Consider the following 14013-nt stretch of genomic DNA (forward strand, 5'->3'; position numbering starts at 1 on the left):
CGTAGGGGTGCGTATATCTTTTCAAATTAGTGCTTTTGTTTTTTTCAGAAAAATACCCAGAAGTGGAATTGCTGGATTGTATGATAGTTCTATTTTTAGTTTTTTTTTTTTTTTGAGGAACCTCCATACTGTTTTCCATAGTGGCTGCACTGTAATTTTGGTGTGTTCATGGGAGGAGGTGAGCTCAGGGTCTTCCTACTCCCCCATCTTGTGGGTTTCTCTTTAACAGGTACAGAGTTTCAGCTTGGGATGATGAAAAAGTTCCAGAGATGGATGCTGGTGATGGTTGCGTGCCAAAGTGAATGTACTTGACTGTCCTGTGAGTGAACTGTACATCTGAAAATTATCTAAGTGGTATGTTTTATGTTATGTGTATTTTACCATAATTAAAAAAAAAAGAATGGGTGGTTTATAAAATCCAAACTTTTTACCCAGAAAAAAATATTTTCTACAGCCATGTGCATCCTTCTCTCTGAGGATACAAATTATGATTTCTTTGAAGTAATCTTCTGCTCCCCGCATTATCTGTCCTTTCAATTCTGTTTTTATACTTATCTTTTTGATAGAAGCCTTCCTTGAAGATCTGGTGATCCTTGGCCATTCATTCATTATTACAAGTGAGGCAAGAAAAGCTGATTGGAAACTGTGTGAACAAGGCTTATCAACTGGTGGGCTAATTGGCAAAGCCGTTTCATTGGGGGGCCACATATGACACTTGGGCTGGTCAGTTCATCTAGCGAGGAGCCCTCCAGTCTTACCTGGGAGGGGGGTTGTGGGGGTACTTGGCCGCCAACATACTTGGGACAGTTCAGGGAAGGGGGGTAGAACCCCGCACTGTTCAGTGTGTAAACTTTCACCTCCTCCAATTTTAAATTTGGTGTCCCACTCTCAGCTCTAGCGGGTGTCCCCATCCAAACTCCCTGTAGGTCAGTCTGTCCAGAAAGCGAATGTGTTAGGCTGGGGAGAGGTCTTCTCCTGCTGGCTGTGTGAGGTGCAGGGGAAGAGGAGTCCTAACTGCATCGGATAAATTCTGTTTTCAGGGTCAGCTGTGCACCACGCTCAGAGCATCTGTCCCCAAGTTTCTAAAATTCGGGGGGATTTTGAGGCAGGAATTGACCAACTTCTGGGCCTTTACCGTTCTCCTGTCTGTTAAGTCAGTCACTGATACCTGCACACTCATTTTCTTGTTCTTGCAGGTTTACGACTTAAGTCTGGTTTTTAGTGGGGTTTCAGGAGCGTCAGGGTAAAGGCATGTGTGTGTTTAGCTGGAATTCTATTCTTAGTCACACTTCAGCTCACCCCAGTCTGGCTCCCACCGCCATCACACCCTTGAAATTGCTCTGGGTAAGGTCCCAGATGCAATGGTGGGATTCTGTCGAGTGTCAGGGCTTGGCTGCACAGAACTGAGTTGATTCCCTCAATCAAACCCAAAGATCTCCTTGACTGACAGACCCAGTGATCAGTTCTCTGACTTTCTCCTATGCAGCCTCTTAGCATATGACACATTTGACCAGTCTCTTCTTGACTTCCATGGAACACCCTCTCTGGGTTCTCCCATCCCACTGACCCCTCCTTGCTGGATGTGCCTCCTTTGCATGACTTCCGAACATCAGAGAACTGTGGGGCATGGCTTGTTCCCTGTCCTCTGTCTACAGTCTCTGCTTAGTGGTCTCAGCCAGCCCATGGCTTAGATGCACCTGTGTGCCGATGACTCCCAGGAGCACATCCTCCAGCCCTGTGCTCTATGCCTGGCTGTGGTTTCCCCACTTGGATGTGCGGGGGGCATCTCAAACCGTATTTCCAGACCAGAACCCCAAGTCAGTTACCTTCCCCCCACACCTTGCCCCCTGATCTCTCTCTCTCCTTCACTGCACTCCTGCCTTGTTTAGTTACTTATTTCCTCTCACACTTGACTTTTTAACCTGCCAAAGGGCAAAGGCTGGGCCTTGCCTGAGCCAGTATTCCACGGCACCTAACATAACACTTGGCATGTAGCTGGTTCTGAAAATTATTTACTGAAGGAACTCAAATAATGAAGGTAGTCCGAGAAGAGTTTGTAAAAAGTGGGGATTTGGTCCTGCACAGACTATGAAAGGCTAAGAAGGCAAAGAAACAAAGCGGGGGCAAACGAACCTCTGAACCCCCTGGATCCCAACTCTCTGGCTGTGCCCATCACTAAAGATTCCCTTTCCAGAACCTCAGGACACCTAATTCCAATGTGGCCCAGCCCAGCCCCCACCTGCATCCCTCACTTTCTGCCTCTCAGCCCCGCTCTCCCGGCCCTGAGCCAGGGCTTGTTTTTGGAGGTGGCGATGGGGCCCCAGGGGAACTGAGTCAGTGGCAATAACCAGCCTCACCCCACCACTGTGGGGCGGTGTGTGTTCCTGCTTTCCCCATTGTGGGGTCAGACCAGCAGTAAGGGAGCCAGACTCTGGCTGGCACCATGGCTGGGTTGAGAGTGAGAGTGAGAGTGTCCATGGGGGAGGCCTTCGGGGCTGGCACGTGGAACAAAATATCTGTCAGCATCGTAGGGACCCAGGGAGAGACTCCCCCATTGCCCCTGGATCATCTAGGCAAAGAGTTCACTGCGGGCGCTGTGAGTGCTTGGTGGGGACCGAGAAGGGAGCAGGAGGGAGCATGAGGGACGATCCTCTTGGGTACTAACATTCCCCGCCACTCCAGGAGGAGGACTTTGAGGTGACACTTCCCCAGGACGTGGGCTCGGTGCTGCTGCTGCGCGTGCACAAGACGCCCCTGGCGCTGCCCTGCCCTCTGGGATCCTTGGCCCAGGACGCCTGGTTCTGCCGCTGGTTCCAGCTCATGCTGCCCCAGGGCTCCCCACTCCGTTTCCCCTGCTACCAGTGGCTGGAGGGTGAGGAGAGCCTGGTGCTGCGGGAGGGGACCGGTGAGGGGGGCTGAGAGGGAGGAGGGGGCTGGTGTGTTGGGGGAAGGCCAACGGGAGTGGATAGGTGAGCTGGTGGCCACGGGGACACACAGGGGAGGGGAGCTGGGGAGGCCGTGGGGAGGTGGAGATGGCAGTCTGGTGTGGGAGAAACTGTCCTTATGGGTGGAGGGGACCTGGTAGGAGGTGGCTCGAGTGAAGGGGACAGTGGCTGAAGTCAGAGGTCAGAGGGGTTTCTCTGCCCTTCTCGCCCGCTCCGCTCCTTCCACAGCGAAGATCTCCTGTGAAGACCACCACCCTAGGCTCCAGCAACAGCGTGAGGAGGAGCTGCAGGCCAGGCGGGAGATGTATCGGTGAGGAGGGGGCTACTGTGTGTGTAGAGGGGTCCACACACTGGTGCCACTGGTGGTGGTGCTACCTGGAGCCCCTGCCTGGTCCTCTGTCCCTTCCCATCACAGCACCACCCTGAACTCCTTAGCAAGGCAAATTCTCAGACCTACTGAATCAGATATCGGAGTGGGGAGGGCAGCAATATTGGTGGTTTTTTGAATATAGTTGATTTACAATATTGTGTTTCAGGTGTACAGCGTATTGATTCAGTTTTGTGTGTGTTTGCAGATTATATTCCATTATAGGTTATTACTAGATATTGGATATAATTCCCTGGGGTATATGGTAAATCCTCATTGCTAGCAACATTGTTCTAACAAGCCTTCCAGATGGCTCTTGCCCACTCAAATTTGAAACCCACTGCTCTAAATGCCTCACTCTTGCTGGCATCTTTCTTGCCCTGGGGCTTTTTGGAACATCAACTTGTGCCCTCTTGGAAATACGCAGAATGGGAAATACGCCACCTCAACCCCCAGGAAACTGATCCTCCAGCATGGGCAAGGGGTGAGAAAGGGGGGGGGCTCTTTCTCTGCCCTGGGCTCAGTGTTGTTGGAAGTCAGCTGGGAGAGCTGGGTCCCAGAGGTGCCCCTAGAAGAAGGCGGAGGCTGCAGAGGAGCTGGGGTCGCTGGCCAGGACTCCTGAGGCAGAAAAGCCAGGGATCACACTCAGGAGTAGATTTGCAAAAGGCCAGGGTCTGGCCAGCTGGGCTGCAGGCTTTCACTCTGGGTCCCTGGGGTGCAGCAGCTGCAGGCTCACTTGGCTCCTGGTGAGTCCATGTGTGTTGTGAATTACATCCCCCGGAAAACCGCTGCGCTGGGTCTGCCAGCAGCCGCCCCAGGTGAGGGAACAGGTGGAGGGAACTGTGTCGGTGGGGTGGCCTCTCTTCCCTTCTTATCAAAACAAAGATTCAGGAGTCAGAAGACACAGGGCCACTCATGGCCCTGCCGAAAGGAGCTGTGAAATCTTAGGCAAATTATTTAACCCTTTTGATCCTTACTTTCTTCTGCAAAAGAAACAAAGATACCAGTCTGATTTGTGTTATTGGCAAGAACAGATGAGAAAAATGGTTAAGAATGCAGCTTGTCAGGTGCCACGCCCTGCACAAAAACGTTTCCTGTTTTTCAAAACGTCTCTCAGCTGCTCCAACTGGCTAGACCCTCAGTACTTAAAGTGAAATCTCACATCCACCTGGGAGCTTGTTAGAAATGCAGGCTCTTGGGCTCACCCACTTTAGGCCTACGAAATTATAATCTGCATTTTACCAAGATCCCTTGGGGGAATTAGACTTTTTTTTAATGCTTAATTATTTATTGATTAGATGATACTCTCACATGATTTAAAATTCAGTCAATACAAAAGGGAACACCATGAAATGCCTTTCTCCCATTGCTGGGGGGAATCAATTTTTTGTTCTGTAAAATTTGAGAAGCAAAAGAAAAAAAAACAATAAAAATTAAATTGAAAAAAAAAAAGTTTGAGAAGCAGGGTTTGGCCACCACCTGGTGGCAGTGTACTTTAATTGCAAACTGTTCTCTGAAGTTGACTGTTCAAACCCAGAGGCAAAGATTGAATGAACCAAAGAATGAATGAGCAAGTGAATGAGAGGACCACTAGCTGGGGGCTTCTCAGCATTGCAGGGACATGATTTTACCATTTTACCCAAAGGTCTTCAGGCTGTGTTGCTTGCTAGATAAAGAGATTTAGAGATGCTTTAGGCCAGGCCAGAGTTAATTTATGGGTTCCCTCAGGCTATGGAGGCTGAAGGGCCTCTCTGTGGCATCCCTGCCAAAGACAACTCAAGCTTTCATGCCTTCCCACCTTCAGGACAGCCTCCCCTCTGCGAGATGCATCTGTGTTAGTCAGGAATTATGTGCTTGCAAGAACAAAAACAGACTCCAACCAGCAGATAGAAAAAAAAGGATATATATCAACAAGTCACAGAGGTACTCACAGAAGTGAGGGCTGGAAACGTAGTCAGATCTCTTAGGCCAGAAACCAAGGTGATTCTCTCCCTGTCTCTGGAGCCCCCTGTATGTTTCTCTCTCCTGCTTCACTTTTCTCTCTCTCTCTGCAGAACAGCTTTCTTTGGTTCCCAGTCCACACAGTGGAAAATAGCCATAGCTAGCAGTCCCTATGTTTACATGTTATAATCCAGATATCCAGAGAGAAATGGCCCCTCTGGCCCAGCCCCAATCTCCAGTTCCCCGGGAAGGACTCTGACCCAGCTCTGGCCAGGTGCCCAGCTCTGGACCAATCACCTGACCAGGGGAGAGTCTCACTGTGGGAATGTGGCAGCTCCCCCTGCAGCCTTATGGGTGGAGGGGAAGGACAGAGGCTGGGAAGGCCCCTGCTTTTTGAAGGGGACTGGCTCTTACCAGGGCCACCAAGGGGTCTGCCACTCCCTCTCCTTAGTCAGTGGGTTCCCTGTGGCTTCTTGCTGACCGCCTTCCTTCTCCTCCCTCCAGCTGGAAAACTTACAACCCAGGCTGGCCTCACTGCCTGGATGAGGAGACCGTAAAAAACCTGAACCTCAACATCAAATACTCTGTGACCAAGAAAGCCAATTTCTACCTGCAAGGCGGCTCTTTGTGAGGACACCCACCCTCCTCTGCCCCTGGGCCTCAGATGCCCTTGGACCCCTGCCTTCTGCCCTCCCCTACTCAGCTCCCCCATCATCAGGGATATGGGTCAACAGCCCCCACCTGGGCATGGCCTCTGCTCAGCACCTATCCCCACAGGGTGATGGGGACCTCAGGGGCGGTGACTGATCCCAGGGGGGATGAGGCTGGCCAACAGGGGAGGGTCTCCCAGGGCCTCTTGCCTCCCCCTCCCCACCCTTCACAACTTCTGGCAGGCTGGCCGAGCTGAAACTCAAGGGGCTGTGGCACCGCAAGGGGCTCTGGAAGAGTCTGAAGGAGATGACAAAGGTGTTCAGCTTCCGGAAGACGCCAGCCGTTGGTGAGCAGCTCGGGCTGGGGTTCTGAACCTCTTCCCTGGGCATCAGCTCTCGTGGCTGTCAAGAGCCTCAGAAAACCAAGTCCCAATTCACTGCGTGGCCCTGGGCAGGCCCCTGACTTTCTCCCCAGACACAAAAGTGGATATGTACTGGGGGCAGCGCTGACTCCTTAATGCCTTTTAATCCACCAGACACGCGTTGGGCTGCTACATGCCGGTCACTGGGTTAGGGGCTGTGGGTAGAGTCCTTGTCCCCACAGGGCTCGTAACTGAACATGCAAGGGGACATTAGGCTCAAAATCAAATAATGAGTTTCAGTTGGGAAACCTGCTCTTTGGCTCTGATGAGAGTGTGTAAAAGGGGAGGCCTGCCCCAATCCAGAGGGGGGGTCCTGGAAAGCTCTCCAGGGAGGTGACCTTTATGCTGAGACCTCAGAGTTGGGCAGGTGTTCACAGCACTGAGCATGGTGTGTTCAGGGTCAGGGGGCGGTGCTGGAAAGGCCCTGAAGACAGAAGGACCTTTGGGGGAGAGAAGGCTGCTGTGGCCAAAGGGCACTGAGCCAGGGCAGGAAGACAGGAGGCGAAGCAGGGGAGGTGCACGCGCCCGGGCTGTGCGGACTGTGGAGGCCATGGCAGGAACTCCGGCCACGCCATGGGAGGCTTCAACTGGCAGCCGGCTGGGGAGTAATGTGGCCAGATGTGCTCTGTGCAGGGTGGGCTGTTAGGGGACGAGAGTGGAAGCAGGAGAAACAGTTATAAGGCTCTGGCTGTGGTGAGCAGAGGATGGGAGCCTCAGCAGGACCGTGACAGCACAGATGGAGTGGACATGCAAACCAAGAGCTACTGAGGATGGAGGATCATGGGGACTTGACGGGAGGTTGGGGGCTGCCAGGAGGTCCCCAGGCTCTGCCACAGGCCATCTGGTGGACTGAGGTGCCATTCCCAGGATGCCAGGCAATAGGGAAGGGAGTGGACTGAAGCAGGAAACCATGTTCTGCCTTGGATAAGCTGGGTTAGAGTCATGGGGTTGGGGACAGCACGTAGGCGGTGGGACAGGTGGGCTGGGGACTAAGATTTGCTTTTTGGCAAATGAGCAGTGACTGAAGCCGAGGGGTCAGAGGAGGTCACCCTGAGAAAGGTAGAGCCAGAGAGGAGAAGGTAGCACAGGATGGACGTGGGGAAGCCACCGCGCCAGTCAGGGGGAGCCCTCTAGGGGTTGGGGTGACCCGTCCCATCTCCCCTTCCCCCTGCAGGGTACGTGTTTGAGCACTGGCAGGAGGACGCCTTCTTTGCCTACCAGTTCCTGAATGGCCTCAGCCCGGTTCTGATCCAACGCTGTTGCTGCCTCCCAAAGAACTTCCCTGTCACCGATGCCATGGTGGCCCCCATGTTGGGCCCAGGGACCAGCCTGCAGGCTGAGCTGGAGGTGAGGGGCACAAGGGCCCAGGCTCTACACACCCCCATCTCAGTCCTTCAGGCCCATCCCTACTGGAGAGGAACAGCACTCACTTTTGTTGAGGACCTACTGTGTGCCGCATGCCAGGAATACCCTCTCCTGTGCAAACTCTTCTCCTGCCCCCCCCCCAACTCCCATACTCCCCACCTTAAGAAAAGCTAGGTGGCAGCCCTGGATCCCCTCTCTCTCCCACAGAAGGGCTCCGTGTTCCTGGTGGATCATGGCATCCTCTCTGGCGTTCACACCAATGTCATTAATGGGAGGTCTCAGTTCTCTGCCGCCCCAATGACCCTGCTCTACCAGCGGCCAGGGTGTGGGCCCCTGCTGCCCCTCGCCATCCAGGTCAGCAGCTGGGTGGGGGGCAGGGCAAGGGTGGAGAGAGGTCTGACTGAGTGGTTGACAGACACTCAAGACTGCCTCTTCCCACTGGCCCCTCCTCTAGCTCAGCCAGACCCCTGGGCCTGACAGCCCTATCTTTCTGCCCACCGACGACAAGTGAGACTGGCTGCTGGCCAAGACGTGGGTGCACAATGCCGAGTTCACCTTCCACGAGGCCCTCACACACCTGTTAATGGGGCACCTGATAGCCGAGGTCTTCACCCTGGCTCTGCTGCGCCAGCTGCCCCATTGCCACCCACTCTTCAAGGTCAGTGACTCGGCAAGATGGCCCAGACTGTGCCCCACGCCTGCAGTTCCCTGTCCCTCAGCCGGCCCCTCGGACTGCCTCTTCCAAGCAGCCTGTCCCCAGGTGGTCCTGTCCTTCCAGGCCGGAGTGCTGAGCTCCCACCCTGCTTCAGCAGCACCTCCCTGCACAGTGCCCCTGAGTCTCTGCTTTCCTGCAGGCCCTGAGCTGGGGTGAGATGATGGGGACTTGGGCAAGGCAAGGGACCACGTGTGAGAGCAGACTGTGCCCCAGGAGAGGTTCCCTTCTTAGGGGTGCTCAGGCCAACAGCCATCACAGAAGCCCAGCTCCAAGGAAAGGAGAGACCTGAGGATGACAGATGCCAAAGTGTGAACGTGGCTTTGACCAATAGCTTTTCTGCAGATAGCTGTGGGGGGCAGAGGGGCAGAGACATGGCTCTAAGGTGGGCTCTGCTAAGCCTTCAGATGGCCCAGATTCATTTCCTCCAGGAACCTGGAGCATCTCCTCTATGAAGGGTGGGATTTCCCCCCACGCAGGGCCCACGGCTGCTCAGAGTTTCTGATTCTTGCTTGGACAGTCTCCTGGGTCCTGGATGCAGGCCCCACTCTGTCCTCTTCTATCCAAGTTGATTCTTCCTGACAGTCTGCAGCTCCCAGGGCTTGGCACTCAGAGGTGGGCTCTGGGGGATGGTTCCATGTTGCTAAGCCCTCAGATCCTAGTTTTCATGGTGCTTTGCCTGCCCAGGGGTTAGGAAATCCCAGGATGCCAGAGCTGGGGGGACTCAGCGCTTATCCAGCTCAGCCCTTTCTTTTGCCTGGTGATCTGATGCCTAGAGAGAGGAAGGCGCATGCCTGAGGTCACAGAACAAGATGCTGGTGGACCCGAGCCCCCGTCCCTGGGCCTGGAGCCGTCATCCCTGTCCCAGGCTGCCCCTCTTGTCCCTGTCATCTCTTTCCACGGTGATTTAAAGGACTGGATATGTCTGCGTGAGGAGGTCTGAGGCCAGAGAGACACAGGCTTCACCCGGCTGTGCCTTCTCTGGCCCTTACAGCTGCTGATCCCACATACACGGTACACCCTGTACATCAGCACACTGGGCCGCGTGCTGCTCATCGCCTCCGGGAAGGTGGTGGACAGGGTAAGGACTGCTTGAGGGAGGGTGGGGGCGGGATATTCCTTCAATAGGAAGAATCTGGGGTCCTAGGGTGGGAGTGGCCCTGTCTCCCTATCAGTCCTGCCTCTGAGGCAAGGGCTGCGGCACCCAGGAGTCCCATCTCCCAGTCCACAGGCCTTGGCCTTGAAGGTTTGTCTGAGCTGATACAGAGGCACATGGAAGAGCTGAACTACTCCGCCCTGTATCTGCCCGAGGATATCCGGGCCCGAGGAGTTGAAGACATCCCGGGCTACTACTACCGAGATGATGGGATGAAGATCTGGGATGCAGTGGAGCGGTGAGGGGGTCAACCCCAGAGAGCTGGGGTTTGGGGGGTCAGGCAGGAAGACAGGAAGAAGAGGGAAGGCTCAGGGAGGCTCCCCACCAGGAGGAGGGCTGGACATTAATGGCGCTGGGCACTGGGCAGGGGCACTCCTCAGAGAGGGTCAGGGTTGACAGCTGGGACGGAACCCGGTGCACCTTGCAGCTTTGTCTCCGAAATCATCAACAACTACTACCCAAGTGATGAGTCTGTCCACGATGACAGTGAACTCCAGGCCTGGGTATGGGAGATCTTCTCCGAGGGCTTCCTAGGCCGGGAGAGCTCAGGTAGGGGGACCTCAGTTCTTCCGTCCTGCCCTCAGGCTTCTGCATCCTGTCCTCAGGACCCCGGTAGCCCCATTCCCAGCCCAGCTCTCTCTGCAGGTCTACCCTCCTCCCTGCGGACACGGGAAGCCCTGATACAGTATGTTACCATGGTGATATTCAACTGCTCGGCCAAGCACTCTGCTGTCAGTGCGGGGCAGGTGAGAAGGGTCAGTGCCAGGGCGGCAGGATGGAGTGAGCCCGGCTCCCAGCCTCACTCTGCCCTCTTGGCCTTCAGTTTGACTTCGGTGCCTGGATGCCCAACCTGCCGCCCTCCATGCAGCTGCCACCGCCCACTTCCAAAGGCCAGGCAAAGCTGGAGGGGTTCCTAGCTACCCTCCCACCAGTCAATGCCACGTGTGATATGATCATTATCTTCTGGATGCTAAGCAAGGAGCCTGGAGATCAAGTGAGTGTGGGGCTGAGGGCCAGGCCAGGCCAGCTCTGGGAAGAGAGGGAGTGTTGCTTACCCTCCCTGACCCAGAACCCACTCTGCCATCAGACCCCACTGAACCTTCCAGGGGATCACACGGGTGTTGGACATCTCACAAGGAGGATCAAATGGCCAAATGAGATGATGCAGAGTCACCCTTAGCTGCAAGGATGTGTGATGTGCTCCAGGGTGGCTGCCCCCTTTAAAACTCCACTTTGAGCTTTCATCCCTGACAGCCGCCTGCAGTAATCTTCACTGTCCGGGGGGCAGGGGCGTGGATGAAGCTTCAGGTCCCCCAGCGTGGACAGCTAAGGTGGATCCCAGCCCCTTCATCCAACCTTGTGTTTGGTTCCCAGCGGCCCCTGGGCACCTACCCAGATGAGCACTTCACTGAGGAGGCCCCGCGTCGGAGCATCGCCGCCTTCCAGAACCACCTGGCCCAGATCTCACGGGACATCCGGGAGCGGAACCAGGGCCTGGAGCTGCCCTATACCTACCTGGACCCTCCCCTCATCGAGAACAGTATCTCCATCTAAATTCCCTGGAGAATAGGGCCCGAGGTAGCACCCCTTTGACCCCATCACTCTCGGCTACCTTTCACCCAGAGTAAAGGACTCCCCAGAAAACCAGGCCCCCATATGCCTCTCCTGGGACAATCAGGCCTAACGTCACTTACCCCCCACCCATAATGAAACAGAAACAGCAATAATCCAGAGAACAGAGCCTCATGGGATGGTACCACTATGCCTTTTGAAGGCTCCAGGCCTCAAAGTGCCTGCACACTCACAGCCCCCTGGAAGTGTGCTGTGGGGACTTTAACCCTGCCCCTGATCCCACTGGATCTGATGGTCACCTGACTCAAGGGCAGTCCTCCTCCAGACTGTCCAGCAGCGCAAGGAGTGGCCTGTTCAAAAACTGCCCAAGAGATTGGTGGTGACCTGTGGTCCCAGCTTTAAAATAAACCACTCACTGAGAAAGGGCCATGGGAAGCCAGCAAGATGAGGAGGATGTACTGCTGGGACATGCAGGCAGTGCCCACATGTGCTTTGTAAAAGATGTGCCCCAAAGTTGAACAAAAGCCTTGCGTACTATAAAACAGTTTCCATTTCCAGAGACTTAGGCAATATTATATCATTCTAGATTCAGTCATATGTTGCTTTCTAGATTTAGTCTTAAATGATGGAATTCCAACATTTCACATACATTCTTTAATCTTGCTTTTCTTTGTTCTTGTTCCAACTCAGTGAGCTTTCATTAAAGCCAAAAATGTGTCCCCTTGAATTCATGTAATGATTTCCTTCTCTGTCTCATATTGCAGGTATCAGAGCTTGGGTTTTTCCGTTTCACTAGTTGTTATAAAACAATGTGGACAGATGCAATATATATTTGAATAACTGCATCAGCATGGCCACTGAAATAAGCAGAACAATGCTTCAGAAAGAGCAGTGCTGCCCGGCAGGCAGAATGTGAACTGTCCTTCTTTACTGAGAGTCAGGGTAACCCCAAGTGATTCGGAGATATAAAGCTGTTAAACTTCTTTGGTTTAAAACAATTCCTGCTAACTCAAGCAATCAAAGAGTTTATGGAAAAGAAACTGAGTGCCTTGAGGGACTACAGAAAGGGATAAACCACTTAAAGAAAGGGATGAACAGAGTAAGAGCTCAACACAGTCCTCAAGAAGGCCTGGAAACCCGGACATTCTGGACACAGGGACCAGTGGGCAAGCTCCCTCAGGCACTGCTGTCAGAATGATGAAGTTCCTACCACGTTTCGTCCTTGAATTATTTGCCTCGATATTCACATTCCATGAAGGAGAGTCTGTTTGACTTAACTTGGAGTGGCAGAAACCACCGGTGGCTGTGGGGAGGAGGCGTTTGGGCTCATCAGATATCGCAGGCACTTCCCAACATTTCCCAGGCTACTTTGCGGTTTGGTTGCGGCCACATGACCAATTCTGGCCAATGGCTTGTGAGAGGAGTGACGTATGTCACTTCCAAGATGAGGCAGGTAAGAGCTGGTGTGCTGCCTCCATGCTTCTCTCCCCCTTGAGGCTATCTCAGAGGCATGTTCCACAACATATGAGCCCGTCCTTCCCTCCGTCACTAGGCTGTAAGCTCATGAGGACAGAGTTCATAACTGCCCTCCACACTGCAGGTGCTAGGTAGGGGCTGAATGGAGGAATTAATACACAAATGATTCCTAAAATCCTTCTGTGTCCTTTTTCACTTACCTGTGTGCTCCTCTCCTAGATGGTGAGTTTCTGGAAGGCAGGAACTGGGTCTCATTCAGCTTTGTATGCCTGGTGCCCTGCTTTGTGCTGACACATGAGAGATACCCAACAAAAGTCTGTTTAATGATGGATGAAAGGAAAAATGGATGAATGGATAGATGGATGGATGGATGAAGTAGTAGAGTAGAAGGTTGTTACAGGTAACATTCACCTCTAGGGGATATACTGTTCACTCTTCAGAATGGTGGTCCCCTTGGCTTAGGTGAGGACTTCCTTATGGACAATGAGACATTGAACATCCAGACCCCAATGTCATGCTGTGAGGACCCCCACCCCAACTGTGCTTTCTAGCCACAGGGGAAGGACTGGGCCCCTCTTCACCACCAGGACTCCTGCCTCCACTATCCCAGGTGTTTCACTTCGGAAATTCAGGAGTCATGGAAAGAGGAAAGAGGCGGGAGTGTAGGGTGGAAGGTCCCAGAAGAGCCCAGCTTACCCCCTGTCAAGAGTCCACAACTGGGTAGAGTGAGTCACCAGGGAAGGAGGAGGACAAAGGTGTGTGTAGGTAGCAGCAAAGGGGTAGAAAGCGAGATGCAACTCTAAGACATTAGCACGGAACAAGGTTGATGAGACAATTCAGACACAGGGGTTGTCAGACATAAAAATTAAAGGCAAGTAACCAATGGAAGCAACTATTTGCAACAAATAGTAAATATCTGAAATATATAAAGAGCTTCTACAAATAAATAACCCAGCAGAAAAAAAGGGCAAAGAACATAACACAAAATTCACAAAAGGTGGCTCATAAAATAAACCTAAATGTCTAATAAACATGCGAAAAGATATTTAACCTCACTGGTCATTAGTGAAGTGTACTCAGAGTTGTCAAGGGTGTGAATCCACAGGGCCCTGGTTAAACAGTGTGACAGTGTAGCTTTGGAGGAGAACTCTTTGGAAGGCTCAATCAAACTTCAGAATAAAAAAAAAAGGGGGTTTAATCCAGCAAAGCACTTACAAGAAAACGTCTTACTGAAAACTCCCATATTTGCATAAAGAAATGTTTACAGTGATGTTCTATGCAATGTTATTTATAGTAGGGGGAAAAAAACTTTTAGAAATGTAAATGTCTGTCAGAAAGAGAATGTTAAATTAGGAAACAATTCTACTGAGAAAAATAATGTAGTTAGTAATAAAGTCAATCCTTAAA

The 14013-nt window shown here is 52.8% G+C and overlaps 1 protein-coding gene across 1 annotated transcript; it reads left to right on the top strand.

The window, feature by feature from the left end:
* Positions 1 to 1245: 1245 nt before the first annotated feature.
* On the top strand, positions 1246 to 11857 carry ALOX15B (arachidonate 15-lipoxygenase type B). Its single transcript, XM_031467695.2, is given in 14 exon segments — positions 1246 to 2596; positions 2683 to 2872; positions 3174 to 3255; positions 5758 to 5880; positions 6147 to 6250; positions 7500 to 7672; positions 7898 to 8044; positions 8145 to 8348; positions 9397 to 9483; positions 9627 to 9796; positions 9986 to 10107; positions 10204 to 10304; positions 10382 to 10552; positions 10933 to 11857. Coding segments are annotated over 14 exon segments (2007 nt in total). The 5' UTR covers positions 1246 to 2443; the 3' UTR covers positions 11113 to 11857.
* The last annotated feature ends 2156 nt before the right edge of the window (positions 11858 to 14013 follow it).

Source organism: Camelus dromedarius, chromosome 16, assembly GCF_036321535.1.
Source record: "Camelus dromedarius isolate mCamDro1 chromosome 16, mCamDro1.pat, whole genome shotgun sequence".
Classification (NCBI taxonomy): Eukaryota; Metazoa; Chordata; class Mammalia; order Artiodactyla; family Camelidae; genus Camelus; species Camelus dromedarius.